Raw genomic sequence first — 18,857 nt, 5'->3', positions numbered from 1 at the left:
TGAGACATTTCAATTTTAGGGAATTTTTGGCCTTTAAATTCTGAATAATACACGTCCTAGTAGGTTGTGAAATATTTGGAACTTACGAATATTAGGTTGATTTACATCACACACACACATAAAATGATTACCTGGGGGTTAGATGAGTTACCACGGGGCTGTGATTCCTTGCAACAATTCTGAAGTTCAAAAGGGCTCTGCAAACAGAAGGGTTTTTGTTCAGTATGCGGCAAACTTTTTGGCTGTAAAACTTGACCTGAACCAACGTGAGGCTATTTTTAGTCTTTATACCACTTAGTGTGAGAAGTCCTATGTTTCACTGCAGAAACGTTAGCATGATTGATTACAGCACGCTGCTCCGACCCCTGCTGATGTTACCCGACGATCTATACCTGCACCATTTCCTTTCTGAGGCCTCGAAATTCTGAATTCTAAAGTGCACCTGGAACTAAAGCCTGTAGATAAAGGACTGTAGAAAAGTATTAAATATTTTCTCTTAGCTTTTTAAAAAGAAAGGATTAAGAAGGCGCAAATAATACGTATGAATGATACTAAATTTCCAGAGGTAGTTCACATTGGCCTCCTTTTTATTTTATAGAATTAAAGACTTTGAGAAGGATCCCCTGGTCTAGCCCCTTCATCTCACACATGAGGCAGCTAAGATCTAGGGAGGCTACGTGCTTTGCTTAAGGTCCTGTATTTCAAAACCCATAGGAGGGGCTTCCCTGGCGGCACAGTGGTTAGGAACCCACCTGCCAAGGCAGGGGACACGGGTTCGAGCCCTGGTCCGGGAAGATCCCACACGCCGCGGAGCAACCAAGCCCGTGCGCCACAACTGCTGAGCCTGTGCTCCGCAACAAGAGAAGCCACTGCAATGAGAAGCCTGCGCACTGCAACGAAGAGTAACCCCCCCGCTCACCTCAACTAGAGAAAGCCCGTGTGCAGCAACGAAGACCCAACAGAGCCAAAAATAAATACATAAATTTATTAAAAAACAAAACCCATAGAGGACGTTCAAAATGATTTTCTCAGCGACTTATTGTCAAGTCGCTGCCTATAAATGGCCCCGTCCAACTGCAGGATCGAACATCTGTAGACTTTTAGTTTGGTCCTGCCTACCCCCCCGGGTTAATGAGAAAACAGCACAAAACAAAATAAAAAATTATTAGGATTCCCTTCATCCCCGGTGGGTGGTGCAAGGACTTGGTTTAGTTGCCGTCACGCCTGCCACCTGGGACCTGGGACCCAGACCTGGGGCTCTGCGGTCAGGGCTCGGGGTTCGGCATCCACTCAGGGGCACCTGGTGGGTTACATGCCTGAAGCTTGGTGCACGGGGCCTTCACAGCCTGTCGAGAGCTTGTCACCTCCCTGGCGCTCGGACGTCCAAGCTGGGTATATGTAAGAAAATCCATGAGGTTGCAGGCCAAATAGAATTCTGATTGTATCTACTTTCTACATAGTCAGACACAAACAAAGCTTTGCTAATATCGAAGAGCCTGGTGACCACGGGTCAGCACCATAGTTGGTGATGCGACACTGCAGGAAAGTGAAGAAGAGGGGACACTGCAAGGGGCTGACACAGCCCCTCCACGCCTCCTTGCCGTCAGCACTTCGTGAAGACAGCAGTTTATGTGCACAGGGTTAAGTGGCTTGATATGTTGTGGTATCTTTAAAATTTTTTTTACATTTTTATTATTTTTTTATTAAAGTATGGTAAATTTGCAATGTTGTGTTAGTTTCAAGTGTACAGCAAAGTGACTCAGTTATACACAATATATACACACATATATTCTTTTTCAGATTCTTTTCCCTTATAGTTGATTACAAGATATTGAATACAGTTCCCTGTGCTCTACAGTAGGTCCTTGCTGTTTATCTATTTTATATATATTAGTTTGTATCTGCTAATCCCAAACTCCTCATTTATCCCTTCCCCACAGCTTTCCCCTGTAGTAACCATACTTAGTTTTCTATGTCTGTGAGTCTATTTCTGTTTTGTAAACAAGTTCATTTGTATCCTATTTTTAGATTCCACAAATAAGTGATATCATATGATATTTGTCTGACTTAGTTCACTTAGTATGATAATCTCTAGGTCCATCCATGTTGCTGCAAATGGCATTATTTCAGTCTTTTTTATGGCTGAGTAATATTCCAATTTATATATGTACCATGTAGTATCTTAAATTGTGTGATCTTCACAAAAGTTTTGTAATGAGATGGGGAATGACCCTGAAAATATTTTGTACCACACATAGGTTCATTGGTTATTTCATCACAGAGTAGTTCAAAGAGTCTTTGAGTTTAAAGAGGAGCTATTCATTTCTTAGCTTTTGTGAAGTATCTTTTTCAGCAAGTTGGGCAAGGTTTAGTAATGAAACGAGTACAGAAGGAAACCAAATTTGATATCAGATTTTGAATAACTGTATCACAGTGTTAAATCAAGATCTTGTGAAATAATGAAGCACAATTAATCACAAAGTAAAGTGTGTTTTATTCCATTAATAGATGAAATAAAATGAGAATTATTAAAAAATATTATTTATCTTATTCTTTTACATTTAAATTTTGTGTATGTTTTAGAATAATATTAATGCAGTAGCATATATACAAAACAATATATATATGCACAGACACACAGAGACACACACACACGCACACACACATATAGCAAGCAAGTTCAAACATTTTTTATAGCAGTGTATGATCAAGCATTTGGAAACCAGTGCCCCAGGACCGGCTCCTGCCCTGTACCCTCAGCAGGTGTCCCTGGTTCTGACCCCATCTTGCCTTGGAATGATGATATCTGATCCTGATTCTCTAGAGCTGGATTGAATATTTTCATTATTAACGCCAAAATACCAATCTGGAAAAAAAATGCAAAAATATTCCTAGAGAGATATGACCGTTTAATGGGCTTACATTTGCTAAAATGCATTAGCATTGTGAAGTGTGGGACGGCAGGGACCTATTCAAATTCCGACTGTGTCGCTCACCAGCCCTGTGCTCTTGGGCAATTTCTTAACCTCTCTGGGACTTGGCTCCCTCATTTATAAAGTGATGACAGTGCATCTTCAGAGGGTTCTTGAAGTTTAGGTTCAAATAAGGTAGACTTTATGAAGAAACCGGAGTGTCTACTGCTTCCTTAACACTCTCACTTCTCTCCATGGCTCCCACTCTCGAGAAAGGTCCTTCCCAACCTTTTTTTACATGTGGGCAACACTCCCACCTAGAGAGGCAATACACTCTGTGCAAAAGAGTGTTGTCTATTTTTGTTCATCACTGCTTCCTTGGAGCACAGCACAGGTGTGTGGAAGCACAGTTGAAGGAGCTATTAAATGTTTGCTGATCATTTAACTTTTCCAACTCTGTAAAGAGGGCTTTTTTTTTTTTTTTTTTGCGGTACGCGGGCCTCTCCCTGTTGTGGCCTCTCCCGTTGCGGAGCGCAGGCTCGGGACACACGTGCTCAGCGGCCATGGCTCACGGGCCCAGCCGCTCCGCCGTATGTGGGATCTTCCCGGACCGGGGCACCAACCCGTGTCCCCTGCATGGGCAGGCGGACTCTCAACCACGGCGCCAGCAGGGAAGCCCAAGGGCATTTTGATATTCCAAAGTTGCAGATGAGGAAACTGAAACTAGAGGTTAAGTAACTTGTCCAAGACCGAGGAGCCGGTCAGTGGCAGGGCAGGGCTTGTAAACTGAGCTATTTAAGACTAGCAGACATAACCCTAGAAATCCATGGAAACTTTTCTGGAATAGCTCGTCATCTTTTGTGTTTTCCCCCTTATTTTCCAGTACCTTCTACTCCATGGACAAAGTAGCAAAGGCAAATACAAGAGGTGGCTGGGTTTTTGTTGTTGTTGTTTGTTTGTCTTAACCTAGCAATTGATCTCACCGGCCCAACCAGTGGAGCTTGAGAACTTGCATCATTTTTCTCTTTTGTCACCTGTAGGTAACCCCAGTGAGGGTTATAAATATAACTGCATCACTATGAGGATGGCTACTGCTGTAGGCTTTGTGAAAGGCTTCTGGTCATTTGCCTGCTTGTGTATTACTTGGGGGGGCAGTGAGGGTGAGGATTCTAGGTAAGAATCCAGAGACGAACTAGAAGGCACGATCTAACTCTACTGTTTGCGTGAAATCCTTGCAATTTCTTGGTAGATATCGCATATTTCCAGATACTCCAGAGCTTACACGTCTGCCACCAAAGCAGGGATGGCAGACAGAGAAGTTGTTGCCATTTGTTGGATGCTTATGAAGTTCCAGGCACACTTTCTGTCAGTTTGTTTAATCTTCACACCATTTCTACATGGTCGGGCCCCTCTTTTACAGATGAATGTATTAAGTTTCAGAGAGGATGAGAACTTGTCCAGGGTAACACAGATTGCATGTGGCAGAGTCAGACCTGGAAACCATGTCCACTTGGATCAAGATCTCCACCTTTAATCACTACTCACACCATCTCTGGTGAAGATAACACCCAGAACTGCCGGGCTGATTGACAGGATTTTCTTCTTCCCGGAATGAAAACCAGTGACTATCATTGAACATGAGTCTCTTGCCTGATGAGTGGGTTGTTTTGGAGTCTGGTTGCTGCCTTGGAATCCTGGATCCACCACTTAGTTCTAAACTTGTTTCCCTATCTACAAAATGAGCATAGTAACAATAGCACCAACCTCCCAGAGCTGTTTTAGGGATTAAATAAAAGTACTCTTGTAGGGCTTCCCTGGTGGCGCAGTGGTTGGGAGTCCGCCTGCCGATGCAGGGGACGCGGGTTCGTGCCCCGGTCTCGGAGGATCCCACGTGCCGCGGAGCGGCTGGGCCCGTGAGCCGTGGCCGCTGCGCCTGCGCGTCCGGAGCCTGTGCTCCGCAACGGGAGAGGCCACGACAGTGAGAAAACAAAGTAGTCTTGTAAAGCATTTAGCACAGTGCTTAGTAAGTTTTTTTAAATGTTAGCTATTTTTCACAGGGAACTATATTCAATATCCTGTAATAAACCATAATGGAAAAGAATAAGAAAACAAATGTATATATGCAAAACTGAATAATTTTGCTGTACAGTAGAAATTAACACAACATTGTAAATTAACTATACTTCAATAAAATAAAATTTTAAAATGATAGCTATTTTTATTATTAGACAGTTCCCAATGTAAATGTGGATGGACTTCCAAAAGTTCATTTTACATTCAGCTGTTTGGACTCAGAACATATGAAGAATATTAGATGTTCTATTTGATTACCCATAAATCCTATTAATGGGTCGCTGGCATGTATGGACTTAGATTTGCATCCCAGAAGCTGGGGCTCTGCAGGGTAAGGAGGGGGCAGAGCACAATCTACTCTATCCCAGGGCTGTTCTCCTTGGGGGCCCAGGTCCAAGAGGCCTCAAGCTGCCTTAAGCCCTTCTTCTATGGTTCTAGGAGGTTTTCTGCTTCAATATTATTCTCTTCCTGCAGTAGTAATTAAATATTCAGTGCCTCTGGCAGTTGTCCAAACCTTAAAAAAAACAAACAATCCTCTTCTCCCTGCCATGCTTGCCCTCTGTGCCCTGCATCAAATATCCTATTTCCTCAGGAGCTGGCTCAGGAAAGCAACTGCTAATTTATGATGATCTGTGAAAGCCTTAAACCTCTTAACCTCCCCAGAGTTGTTTATATTTTTGAAGAAAAGGAATCTAGAGTTTCAGGCAGCCACACGGAGAGCAATCCCAGAATCTGTAGCACTGGGATATTAATGATGCCCTTCTTACAATGTCGTTTTGAGAATAAAGTGCCCTCAGACAGGGCTAATGGGTCCACTATCTGTTTTCTTACATAATACCTGTATGACGAAGGTACTTTGAGGCAGACCAGCTTTACCTGGAGGTTTGACCTGGGATCATCTCTCTTAAGCTGACCTTGTTTTCTTTATCACCTTCTTCCATTCCTTAAACCAGTTTTTCTAAGAGCTCTTGGATTGAAAAAAATAAATAGTTGTAAGGTAGACAGACTCTGGTAAAAACTGGGACCTCTGATGGGGTATGTGCTTGTTCAGTGACTAAGAGATTGTGGATGTGTTAGCGGAACACGAGAAGGATATGCAAACAGGTGACAGAGAGCTGAAGACTAAAGTTCCTGTATTGTCCAAGCTGAAATTTAGGACACATGATCTAAGTACAAATAAATTTACAGAGACAATGGGACCAAATAATTGAAACTGGGAGGCATGTCAAACTTATGATAGCTGAAAGAGCCGGGCAGATAACTGGAGAGAGGAGCCTCGTGGTGCAGTGGGAGAGTTTTGACATTTCTATGTCCCTGTGCCATAGGCAAAGGCAAAGATGAATGACCCAAAGCCCCACCTTGCCTCTTGCAAACATAACAGAGAGTTAGTGACATCCTTTTTTTTTTTTTTTTTTTTTTTTTTTGCGGTACGCGGGCCTCTCACTGCTGTGGCCTCTCCCGTTGCGGAGCACAGGCTCCGGACGCGCAGGCGCAGCGGCCATGGCTCACGGGCCCAGCCGCTCCATAGCATGTGGGATCCTCCCGGACCGGGGCACGAACCCGCGTCCCCTGCATCGGCAGGCGGACTCTCAACCGCTGCGCCACCAGGGAAGCCCAGTGACATCCTTTTTATGGCACTGGAGGAAGGAAGGGCGTCTGCCCTCTCTGCTCGGCTCCAGACCAGCGTTTCCAACTGCTTCCTAAGCATCTTTCCCTTGATGTCCAGGAAGTGCTTTAAAGGGAACCTGCTGGTCCTTCTTTGATCTCAGTTCATGGCTTCCACATACACAGAACCATACAAGCTAAATATAGCAATTATTTTGTCTTCCTCTTCCTCACTTAAAAAAAAAAAAACAAACCAACTGGTCCCTGAGACCTTTTATTTCCATATTTCTACCACTGAAATATCTTTTCTATTCCTATTGCCATCATGACCCTCTATTTCAACTACTTCATCGGTTCCTTGGGCAACATCCTTGCATTCAATCTCATCCTCTCTATTCCCTCCAGACACACACATACACACACACACTTTCTTCCTGCAAAATCTTTGGATATTTATTGTCTAGAATAAACTATAATGTCATACCATAGTGCTGAAGGTTTTGCCCAATTTGATTTCAGACTCTTCTTTCTAACTTCATCTCAACCAACGAACGTATCCTGCATCGGCTCACACTGGACTAGTCATTTCCTGAAATAAGCCTCTGTGTTTTTGCAAATGCTGTTCTTCTTTTCCCACTTTTCATTGTTTTATTTTTAGATGTTTCTCCCTCTGTGGAGCTTGTCTTAGGTCTCCTGATGAGAATTAATTATTCTGTCCTTGGCGTTCCCTACAATGTCCCCATCTATCCTAGCATGTTCAGAGACTGACATGTATACATTTCCTCCTCTACCCCTCCCCGCACAGGCGTTCATCTTTAGACCCCAATCACTTAGCCTACTGCCAGCATCTAAAAGGTACTTGCTAATAAATGCATAAAGTCAGAGCTGAAATTCAAACCAAGGGAATTTGGCTTCCAAGCCTGGACCTTTCACCAATACAGACTATTTAGCTCTGAATCACAAAATCTTTAGCACCATGACAATGAAGTGTCCTTGGTCACAAGGGAGAGCTGGTAAGAGGACATGAATGTTTCAACATAGCTCATCTCCACTAATGGAAAAATGTCTCAAATCTTAAGTATTAGTGACGATAGCTCTATGTCAATCCTTTTTTTTCTAAATCCCTTAGTTATAATCCAGATAGCTGGAACAGAGCTGTGTGATTGTGGCCACAAAAATCTAAGGTTAAGAGAATTACTAGTCAGAGGAAAGCAGTCACTGAGAATCAGGGCAGTAATGATATTGAACACTTTACACGTTACAATGCCTGGTATTTTTATAAGCTAATTTGAAAACTCAGAAAAATCCTTCCTTACAGATAAGGCAACTAAAGCTTAGAGATGTTAAATAACTCATGCAGAAACATATTTAAGTTTCTGAGATGGGATCTGAACACATTTCTGAAAGACTTCAAAATTTAGCGTCTTTCCATACTCCAATAAACAAGTAAAATTATACATTTTTTGTTGGTACAAACTAATACAACTAAAAATATCTGGATTAAGAATATAGTATAATTTTTATCTTAACTGATAGCTATTTCTTATCAGTTATAATTATTGGGAACACAGTGACCAAATGTTTTTCTGCAAACTACTCTTGCTTAGAATTCATATTGCACCCTGATAAGTAAGAAGCACAAGAAATGGTAAGATAAGACATGGAAACATTGTGGTTGTGTGTCCAGTTTCAGATACACTTTGTTGCAACCAGAGTTTCAGCTGGATGAAAAGACAAACTCAGCAGGTGGGTTCTCACTCTGCACCCTCCTACCTGTCACTGTTCAGGTAGAAAGTCTTTAAGTTTCCCTGCACATCGTTTCCTGCCCAAAGGGACCAAGTCAATATCCAGTGAAGACATGTTGAAATGGCACAGTCTTGCTTCCTTTATTCTCTTATATGAGTTCTGTGGTGCTTCTAAAAAACGTTCTAGAATGAGCATCAAAAAGGAAAGGAGGGGCTTCCCTGGTGGCGCAGTGGTTGAGAGTCCGCCTGCCGATGCAGGGGACGCAGGTTCGTGCCCCGGTCCGGGAGGATCCCACGTGCCGCGGAGCGGCTGGGCCCGTGAGCCGTGGCCGCTGCGCCTGCGCGTCCGGAGCCTGTGCTCCGCAATGGGAGAGGCCGCAGCGGTGAGAGGCCCGCGTACCGCCAAAAAAAAAAAAAAAAAAGGAAAGGAGAGGCCCCCGGGAAGACAACTCCTCTAAAACCTGTTGCTTGTGAGATTGCACAATGGCGAGAAACGTTTGGACTTAGAGCTCTTGGCTGTACATTCTGTCCAGATTGCTTGGCGTCCGATTCCGCTACTCAGCAGTTTCATTCCGATTGGCAGAAGAATTAGATTTTTATTGGATATTACTCAGTCTCTAGAACATATAGTAATTGCCTATTGGGAGTTCATGGGCATTTGTTACTGGAAATAGAAAACATTCAAGGTGAAGAGCTCAAACATTTCAAAGTGTGTTTGAAATTATCAAAGGGCTGGGTTAGTCTGAAGGACCAACTGCTGAGATTCCTTCTGGCTCTAACATACATTGAACCTATGCATACCAGATGCTGGCTTTGAACACTTTAGCATTTTCCTGTTTTCTCAAGGGCGCCTAAAGAAAGTGCCCAGAACAAAATTAAACTTTTAATATATCCTAATTTGAAAAGTACGAGTCTCCAGTTCTTTATTTCAGAGGGGTTTTTATAATCTCTCCCTCATGGGATTGTTATGAAGATTAAATGTGTGATGGAGTGAAAATGCTTTGTAAACTAAGTTATGGTTATAATTTAGTTTTCTCCATGAGAATTGGCTAGGAAGTAGTTACAAATAAAACCATAAGACTTTGGTAGAGCAGAAGACCTCATTAAAATGCACATCTGCAGACTTCATCTGTAGACTCTGACATAGAATTGGTGGTTGATTCTTTTTTTTTTTTCTGTGGTACGCGGGCCTCTCACTGCTGTGGCCTCTCCCGTTGCGGAGCACAGGCTCCGGACGCGCAGGCTCAGCGGCCACGGCTCACGGGCCCAGCTGCTCCGCGACACTTGGGATCTTCCCGGACCGGGGCACGAACCCGCATCCCCTGCATCGGCAGGCAGACTCTCAACCACTGCGCCACCAGGGAAGCCCCTGGTGGTTGATTCTGATTAGAGCCGTGAGGAAGCACTCATCCTGTTTTGCTGAATGAATAAATGAAGTGGATTTGAACTGAAATTGGAAGGACGAGTGAGCTTTGAATGGAATGGATGTAGAGGATAGGGTAGGTAAAGAAGAATATTCTAGACTGAGGAGACTGCACGAAGACCAGACAATAGCAATGGTTTGGTCCGCGGTCTGCTGTGCCCAGACGTGTCAAGGGCACCATGCAAGATGAGGTTGGAAAGCTGACTTGGGAACAGATCATGGAGGACCCTGAATGCCAACTTGAGGGTTTGGATCAATAAGGAGTTATTGAAGGTCGTGGGGAAGGGAGACTGACATGATATACAAACTTTCTGGGTTTGGCCATGTTGCTTCTCCTAGCAGCATAATTCACCCCAAGATGTCTTGGATGGGCAAAACATGGAGACAGGCTGGCTGGCGGGAAGCTATGGAGTAGTTTAGCAATAGTGACAGCAGGAGAAAAAGCAGGGTCACAGACACACAGGAAGTGGAGGGATTGAATGAAAGGCACAGGAGGGGAGCAAGAAGAAGGGTAGGGGATGGAGGACCAGTTTTCCGGTCGGAATCACTGCCACGGGCGGAGGCAGAAACAGCAGAGTTGACCTGAATAAGGTCAGAGCTTTAGGTGGTTTCCTTACCAATCTTGTGGTTTTATGTCTGTTATCAATTCAGCACACTCTGGCCAATCAACTCCAGCTTGGACCATTTTCTCACACTATTGCCAAGACCTCTGGCAGGTCCTTTGAGTGCAGTGACAGGCCCTTCCTCTTAAAGGAGAATGCCAGCTACTTTCAAAGGAACAGGCCCTACTTTTTGGGTACTTCTTTCTCTATCTGCATCCTCATGGCAACAGAGAACACACAGATCGCTCCGACCCACAGCTCTGCAAATTAGGATTCACAGAGCTGCTAGGTGGGCAGTTTTTCAAGACAGCCTTTAGTTTTTGTGTTCTTCTTCCTTCTTGGCCCAGCACGACTAGTTAAATGCAGGAAATTAAGATCACATTGTCTGAGTGTGCCCTGACTAAATTCCATTACATTGACAATCTCTATAAAGCCTGATTATTTTGTTTTTAAGTTGTCTTCATATGCATAAAAATGCATTGTAACCAGCATCAAAAGATGTTTATTAAAAGTTCATTTGAGAGTGATGCTGGGTTATGCAGCCCTCGGGAGAGTAAGAGACAGTCACGTCACCTGCCCTGCCATGGAAGTGATGCTGAATTCTGTACAGGAAGCATTCCGGTTCCCCTGTTTCTGCCCTTTTGGGGGTTGGGGGAGGGGAGTAGGAGGCTATTGTTGGGTAGAACCACGATAAAGAGATGCTGGTTCCTGCCACAGAAAGCCAACTATTGATAAAACATTCCTCTCATTACAAGGAGACTGTAGAAGTTTGCTAAGTATGTTGGAGGGAGCAAACCTTAGCAATATAATTAATAGAGATTGTGCTTGACGTGCTTCTTACGGAATGGGAGGTTTATTTCTCTGTTGGTGTTTTGGCCTTTGTCAGAAGGGATGCCATCAGTCTCTGATCTATAGGAGTTTATTATCTAAGAAGAATAACACAAAAGAATGGGTTGTAATGTATAGAAGAAACAGTAAAAACACGAACACAGAAATTATACATAACCTTTGCTTTTATTTGCTTTTGATGATGTCAGCAAATAAAAGCAAGCGTCATGTATACTTGAGAGGCTTAAAAATTGCTGGATGGCTTTCATTTATTCAATAACCACCCACTGGGTGGCTACAAAATGCCAGAAGTGTCTGATGAAGTAGAGACATAAAATTATACAAGACATAGTTCTACTCTCAGAGAGCTCCTGGTGTACCAAGGGCTATGGAAGCGTAACCATTATGACGCCATCAGATAAGTGAAAACGTGGAAAGATGTAGGAGGCTCTGTGGGAGCCCAGAGGAGAGAGCGATTACTCTTTCTGGAAGTTGAGGGAAAGCTTCAGAGAGGGGGCAGATCTCCACCTGGGTCAGCAAGGATGAATTATTTATTTATTTAATTTATTTATTTATATCTATTTTTGGCCACACCGCCTGGCATGGGGGATCTTAGTTTCCCCGACCAGGATCGAACCTGTGTCCCCTGCAGTGGAAGCACAGAGTGTGGAATGAATGCACTGGACTGCCAGGAAGTCCCTAAGGATGAGTTATTTAAATGACGATTCCAAGCAGAGGCTAAAGGAGTGAAAAGGCAGAGAATCAGTTAGAATATATGGTTTAATCAGGAAAATAACGAGTGAGGCAGAAACTATTTGTTGCCATTCCCCTTATTGCTCATTAAATCCCATTCCCATCAGGCATTGGTACCATATGCTTCTGAGGACTTGAGGCCCCTCTCCAGCCCAAGAGTATGGTCTTTAATAGTCTAAACCAATCACAGTCTATCAGTTCCCCTTACCAATGACTGTTTTGGGCATAGGCTGGTGTTATGAGTTGAACTGTCTCCCCAAAAGACATGTTGGAATCCTCACCCCGGTACCTGTAAATGTGGTTATATTTGGAAACAAGGCCTTTGCAGATGGAATCATGGTAAGATGAGGTCATTAGGGTGGGCCTTAACCCAATATGGCTGGTCTTTATAAGAAGAGAACACCGTCTGATGATGCGGAAACACACAGGGAGAACACCACATCATGAAGAGGCAGAGACTGGAGAGATGCATCTATAAACCAAGGAACACCAGGGTTTTCTGACTTTCCTCCTAGAGTCTTTCGAGAGGGCTGGTCCTGCTGACATGTTTTTTTGTGTGTGTTTGCGTTGGGTCTTCATTGCTGTGCGTGGGCTTTCTCTAGTTGCGGCGAGCGGGGGCTACTCTTTGTTGCTGTGTGCGGGCTTCTCACTGCGGGGGCTTCTCCTGTTGCAGAGCACAGGCTCTAGGCACGTGGGCTTCAGTAGTTGTGGCGTGCAAGCTCAGTGGTAGTGGCTCGTGGGCTCTGGAGCTCAGGCTCAGTAGTTGTGGCACATGGGCTTAGTTGCTCCGCAGCATGCGGGATCTTCCCGGACCAGGGCTCGAACCCGTGTCCCCTGCATTGGCAGGCACATTCTTAACCACTGCGCCACCAGGGAAGCCCCCTGCTGACATCTTGATTTTGACCTTCTACCCTACTGTGAGATAATAAATGTCTGTTGTTTTAGGCTGCCCAGTTTGTGGTGCTTTGCTACAGCAGCCCTGGGAAACTCAAGGAGCTGGATAATGAAATGAGAGAAGGCAGCGAGGGACTTCCAGGGACATCTTCGTCCCTCTCCTTCTTAGAAAAGAACCGAGATGGGGCATTTCTGCCTCTGTCTTTGCCCATTACAGTTATGGTGGATGGAGCGGCTGTACCCATTTCACAACAGCAAGGGGAGCTGTCTGAGCACCGAGGCCAATCTGCAGAGTCTGCTAGAACAGAATGTCCAGGCCCACAGTGATGTCATGGAATGGTTGAATTATCCTGGGATTTCTGGATTTTCTATTACATGAAATAATAAAATTTGCTATTTCCTGTGCCATCTTAAGGGAAAACACCTTCACTCATACATCAAGGGTTAGTGGTGTCTAGAGGAAATAATTGAAGTCAGGAAGTCTTTTGTTTACTACCAGCTACTGGCCATGGTCACCATTTCCAATAAGTCCTATGCAAAAGGGACACTCCCCAAAAAGGCACATCCTTTATTACGAGCCAGTTCCAAATTCCATTAAGGCTTCTTCCCTGGTGAAGGGGATGGGCCCATATATGAGTCTTGAGGTCCTCTTGGCCTTTGTATGTGTTTCCCATCCCAGAAACATTCTCCCACCCCACCCTCTCCACCATCAAACTATTCTCCACCCACCTTCTATCTTTCAGCTTAGACACCATTGCTTTGAGAAGATTTCATTGACTCCCAAGAAAGGTTTAGGTGCCCTGTTAATGGCTTTCTGGGCACCCTGGACTTGCGCCATCTTGGATTACACTGTATTGCAACTGCCTGTTTACTGTTGCTATCTTGCACTAGAGTCTAAAGTCTTGGGGGCAGAGACTGTAAATGTCCCACTTACTGTTTCATGCCCAGTCTAATACAAGGCCTATCTCATAGTAGGCACTTGATAAATATGTATTAAGCGAATGAAAGACGTGGCAGTGCTGACAGTCTGCAGTCTAGAGTTTACAACATTCTGATGAGGGCCATGGAAAAGTGGGGCTGGACAGGGCTTTGGCAAAATACAAAGGAGTGAGCCTTTGCCCCCAGCCTCTGGGTCCTATACTGGGATTCCTCCACACTCCTGACCTTTCCTTTTCCTCCCACCTTCTACTTTTCTTTCTAGTTCCCTTTAAAAATTTCTAGATCTGGCCCTTATCTGAACTGAATAGGTTAAAAAAAAAAAAAAAGAATGATCGTGGGTTACCTAGCATGACCAGCTAATCTACTACTTTTCCTAGGGAAAAAGCGGTTTAAAAGTGCTTTTAAGGGACTTAAAAACTGCTGGTCCAGTGGTAGGACTCCACACTTCCACTGCAGGGGACATGGGTTCCGGGGAACTAAGATCCCACAAGCCGTAAGGCAAGACCCTCCAAAAAAACAAAAAACAACAAAAAAACCCATGTGCTTTTAGTACCAGTTAAACTACATGGAACTATGTCTCCAGAAACCTCCTAAAAAATAATGTCAGGAATTTATTATAGGGAGGGAGGAGGAAGGAAGTGGGACTTTCAGTACCTTCATAACATAGTCGGTAAGTGGTTCCCTACTTTGGTCCCAGGGTTCCAGTGAGAACTTTTGGACATCATCCCATCTTTGATACTTGAAAACATTTTTCATAATGATCTTGGTGTAATGTTAACCCAATCTAAGGTCATTCATTCCTAAAGGCTGACCATGCGTTTGTGTGTGTGTGGTTTTTTTTTTTTTTTGCGGTACACGGGCCTCTCACTGCCGTGGCCTCTCCCGTTGCGGAGCACAGGTTCCGGACGTGCAGGCTCAGCGGCCATGGCTCACGGGCCTAGCCACTCCGCGGCATGTGGGATCGTCCCCGACCGGGGCATGAACCCCTGCATCGGCAGGCGGACTCTCAACCACTGCGCCACCAGGGAAGCCCCACGCGTTTGTTTCATAGGTTTTTCTTTTTTTCTTTTTTGCGGTACACGGACCTCTCACTGTTGTGGCCTCTCCCATTGCGGAGCACAGGCTCCGGACGCGCAGGCCCAGAGGCCATGGCTCACGGGCCCAGCCGCTCCGCAGCATGTGGGATCTTCCCGGACCGGGGTACAAACCCGCGTCCCCTGCATGGGCAGGCGGACTCCCAACCACTGCACCACCAGGGAAGCCCTATAGGTTTTTCTTCTACAGAGGAAGGCATGCAGTATTCTGGTAGGTATAATAATTCTAACGGCAATTTTTTTCTTTATTCATTCAAAATACATTTGGGTGCCTCCCATGAATGCACCAAATACTGTGCTAAGCATCTGGTGATCAACGGTAAGATATTCAGGAGCCCTATCGTAGCGGAGTTTATATTCCAATGGGAGGACAGACTACAAATAAAAATATAAATTTGCTCCAAATGTTGTGAATGAAAGCAATAGATTGTTGAGATAAGAGAGTAAGGTGCAGGGAGGGCACCTAGTGGGTGATCACAGACAACTAATCTAAGAAGGTGGCATTTGAGCGGAGACTTAAAGGATGAGAAGGAGTCAGCCTTCGGAAATGGGGTCACGTTCACCGTAAGTCAGTTAAAAATAGCCCGCAGTCTCTCCAGCTGCAAGGTTGGACGTATGGGCAATGAGGCTCCTCCGCCAGCACTAAAGATGGCGGACGGGGGGCGGAACGGGGCGTGCCCGCACCGTGATTGGTCAGTCAGGAGAGGCGTCACGTGGGCTGAGGCGAGCATCCGGGCTCCCGGCAGAGGCGCTGCGGAGGCTCCCGGGAGCGGGCGGCGCGGGGAGAGCGCGGCAAGCGGACAGCGGCGGGACCTCCCGGGCAGCCAGCGTGGACGGAGCAGCGCGCGTGCCGAGCATGGCGGGCTCCTTGCCTCCTTGCGTGGTGGACTGCGGCACCGGGTAAGAGCCGCGGGCGCCCTCCCCGCTCCCGCGCGGCCCTGCTCCAGCCCCGGCGCCGAGCACCTGCCCGCGGCCCGCCCCCTCTCTCACCTGGAGGCGCCCCGCCCGGGGCCCGGGTCTCGGCCGACAGCTGGGCAGGTTCGGGCGGCCGGCCCGTCTCCGTGCCCCACTCCTCTCCTCCACGCCCGCGAGGGCCACGCGCGGAGCTTGCTCAGCTTGATGCAAAGAGGACCGAGGGGAGGAGTCGGGCCGGCTCGCCTCGCCTCCCACCTCCTCTATCCGCGCTCGGCCGGGGCCTCCCGGGATGCCAGCTTTCAGGCAGGCGGCTGCAGACCCCGCTGCCGTCACTTACCTTCTGCCTGCCTGACGGTGCTCCTACCTTCTCACGTTCTTAAAAGGGGTCCTCCTTTTGGGTTCCCAACGCATGCCATTTCTCCTTGCTGATGATTCTCACTTGTGGAGATTTTTATATTCATCTACCAAGTTGACACCTTTTTTTGCAGCCCACTCTGCTCTACTCCAGGAGTGAATGGTTCTCTCGGGCTAAGCTCTTGCTTTAGTTTGCGTAGAGTTGCGTTTTCACTTAAAAAAAAAAAAGACTCCATTTTGAAAAACAGTCTAAATTTGGGAAAGCCTGTTTGTGGTATAGTTTTTATTTCGCATTACTTTCGGGGTGTGATTGTTTCTTTTGATGTTGTTGAGATATGCAAAAGAGACCCTAGGAAATTTCCTGTACTTTCTTTCAGTGGCCCCCGCTTCGCTGGTTTTAGGAAGGTGCTCACCGAATCCGTCTAGCTGGTGGTTTAGAAATTCAAGCATGCCTGCTTGCAGTGTAGGTGAAGTACCTAATAAAGTAGCCTGGAAGTAAATTTAGCCTCTTAAAGATTTTTCAAGATGGGGTTTTAATCATTTTTTTCCACAAAATATTCCATGCTATGTTCACCTTAGCCTTGATTCTTTTCTGTAGAGAGATGCACTTGGTTTAGTTTCCTTGACAACCTGGTAGGGGCGTCTTCTTTAATTTGCTTCTGTCCGTCTCCTACGGATCGTTGTTTCCTTTTGCTGCTGAAGTCACCGGTAGTGGTTACAGGCTGGAAAAAACTGCCTCTTTGCTTGTACTAATTTTCCTTTTTGGAATACACATTGTACCAGAAGTTCCGGGGCTCTTTATTTTAGAAGTTGTTTTGCTACCCAAAACCCAAGCCCAAACCAGTATTGATATTAACCCCCCGCCCAGCTGTTGGCTTCCTTATTCAACCCCTCCTCCCTGGTGTTCACCCCACACCCAGCTGAGGTCTATTTGTGTCAAGAGTGCAGGCAGCAGGTAAAAGAATTTTTCCTTCTCACATTTGCATGTGAGATTTTTTGAGATTTTTTGTTTTTGTGGGTTTGGTCTTGTAAAACTATTGAAATGCAAAGCATTTCTTGGCAGAAGCAATAAAATGTGCCCACAGGGTGTGTCATACCCTCTACTAATAGTAAGCCGGGGACCTTACTCATCCTTCTTGCTGTAAATATCTAAAATGTGGTGCTCGCTTTTGACCTTTTGAGGTAGGTGGTATCTCACTTGGAGATGTAACTTCAGAATATCTTTGTTTTATGGTCCAGTTATGTTATTGTCTTCAGGCTGTCGTAGGCTTTGGTGTCAGGACTTAGAAACAGTGGCCAGGAATGTTCCCAGTGGGTTTCACATGGACACGTTCTGTTGTGGAATCAATGGTGGTTAATTATAAATTTCCAGTGTCCAGTGTGTGGCCAGAGGGAGCAGCCTGGAAGAGCCTAAATTTACTTCAGCATGTTAGTAGCTCTTATATTTCCCATAGAGCTAAGTGGTTTTTGGATTGACTTTTACCTCAAAATACAATAAAAAGGGGCAAAATGCAGATTAAAAATAACTAGGACCAAGGAAAAGAATGGGCCTGGGGCGTCACCCTAAACTGTAGACCAGTGGTGCAGCCGACTGGCCTCACATTTGGCCTTAGTCTTCCTGTCTGACAAAATTATAAGAGGGTCATCATCAGTTATGTAATTCCTGTCATCGGGAAGGAAGAGAAATAGCTGTTTCTCAGGTGAAAAAACTTTTCCTAGTACTGAATTCTAACAGAAAAATTCACACTGAATTATACATAGTGGACATTAATGATTGAGTGGACAGTGTACTAAATAGTATTTTTTAATTGCCAATAAATTTCATCTTGGGAGCCTGCCCTCCTCTAATGAGCCCTGAGACCAGCTCAGTGAGCACAGGCGAGCTGGGAGCCGTGATAATACTGGCCACGGCTCTGCTTGCTCCAGAGATGAAGCTTCGTGAGGCTGCTTAGTGTTCAGAGGATATCCCACAAAAACGAGTGTTACTTCTCTTAACTGAACTTGCCGTATTTTTGAAGATTTTTATCCTTTTAAACTTACTTTGAAAAATGTCAGATCTACTGAAAAGCTGCAATAAGAGTACTGAAAAACCTGCTATATATTCTCTATAAAGTTTACCAACTATTAACATTTGCTTTATTGTTCTCTGTACACTATAGACATTATTATTCTTCTGAACTGTTTGTAAGTCGCAGACATGGTGCTGTTTTATACCAAGATACTTCAGTGTATCCTTTATGAAAACAAAGACCTTCTCTCATCCAGTCACAGACGAGTGATCAAAATCAGAAAATTTAACGTTTAGGCAGTAGAGTTGTCTACTAAGTCTGGATCCCGTGAATGGTCCCATTATGTCTCTGGGCGCTCAGCTCTCTGCCCTCAGCTGGCACTGCACACTGTGTTTGCCTGGCATCATGTCTTTTTAGTCTTGTTTCACTGGACCAATTCCTTCGCCTTTTTCTGTCTTTCAGGACAGTGACATTTTTGACAGTCACTTATTATGGATAATGTTCCTCAATTTAGGCTTGTCTGGTGTTTCTTTATGACAGATACAGGGTGTGTATTTTTGTCAGGAGTACCACAGAAGCGATGTCAAAGCTTCTCAGTGCATCACATCAGAAGGCTTTTCCCCTCCAGCTTTATTGAGATGTACTTGACACACAACATTGCGTAAGTTTAAGGTTACAGCGTGTTGATTTGGTACATTTATATATTGCAAA

General features: G+C 45.1%; 1 protein-coding gene across 4 annotated transcripts in view; it reads left to right on the top strand.

Annotated features, from left to right (window-relative positions):
- Positions 1-18,857, top strand: part of LOC131762513 (actin-related protein 3B) — a 133,106-nt gene that overhangs the window by 47,931 nt on the left and 66,318 nt on the right. The window contains exon 1 of one of the 4 annotated variants that reach the window (XM_067041766.1): positions 15,584-15,768. The exons of 1 other annotated variant lie outside the window; for it this stretch is intronic. Coding sequence is in view for 1 of the 3 variants with exons in the window: in XM_059074129.2 (XP_058930112.1) it covers positions 15,725-15,768 (44 nt within the window). In the remaining 2 variants the exon portion in view is untranslated. Of the gene's footprint in view, positions 1-15,583; positions 15,769-18,857 lie in introns of those variants that run through there. 2 more of the 4 variants (XM_059074129.2, XM_067041767.1) reach the window with 2 other exon arrangements.

The sequence above is a fragment of the Kogia breviceps genome, chromosome 9, assembly GCF_026419965.1.
Source record: "Kogia breviceps isolate mKogBre1 chromosome 9, mKogBre1 haplotype 1, whole genome shotgun sequence".
Classification (NCBI taxonomy): Eukaryota; Metazoa; Chordata; class Mammalia; order Artiodactyla; family Physeteridae; genus Kogia; species Kogia breviceps.
This window is presented reverse-complemented; position numbering and strand designations above follow the sequence as displayed.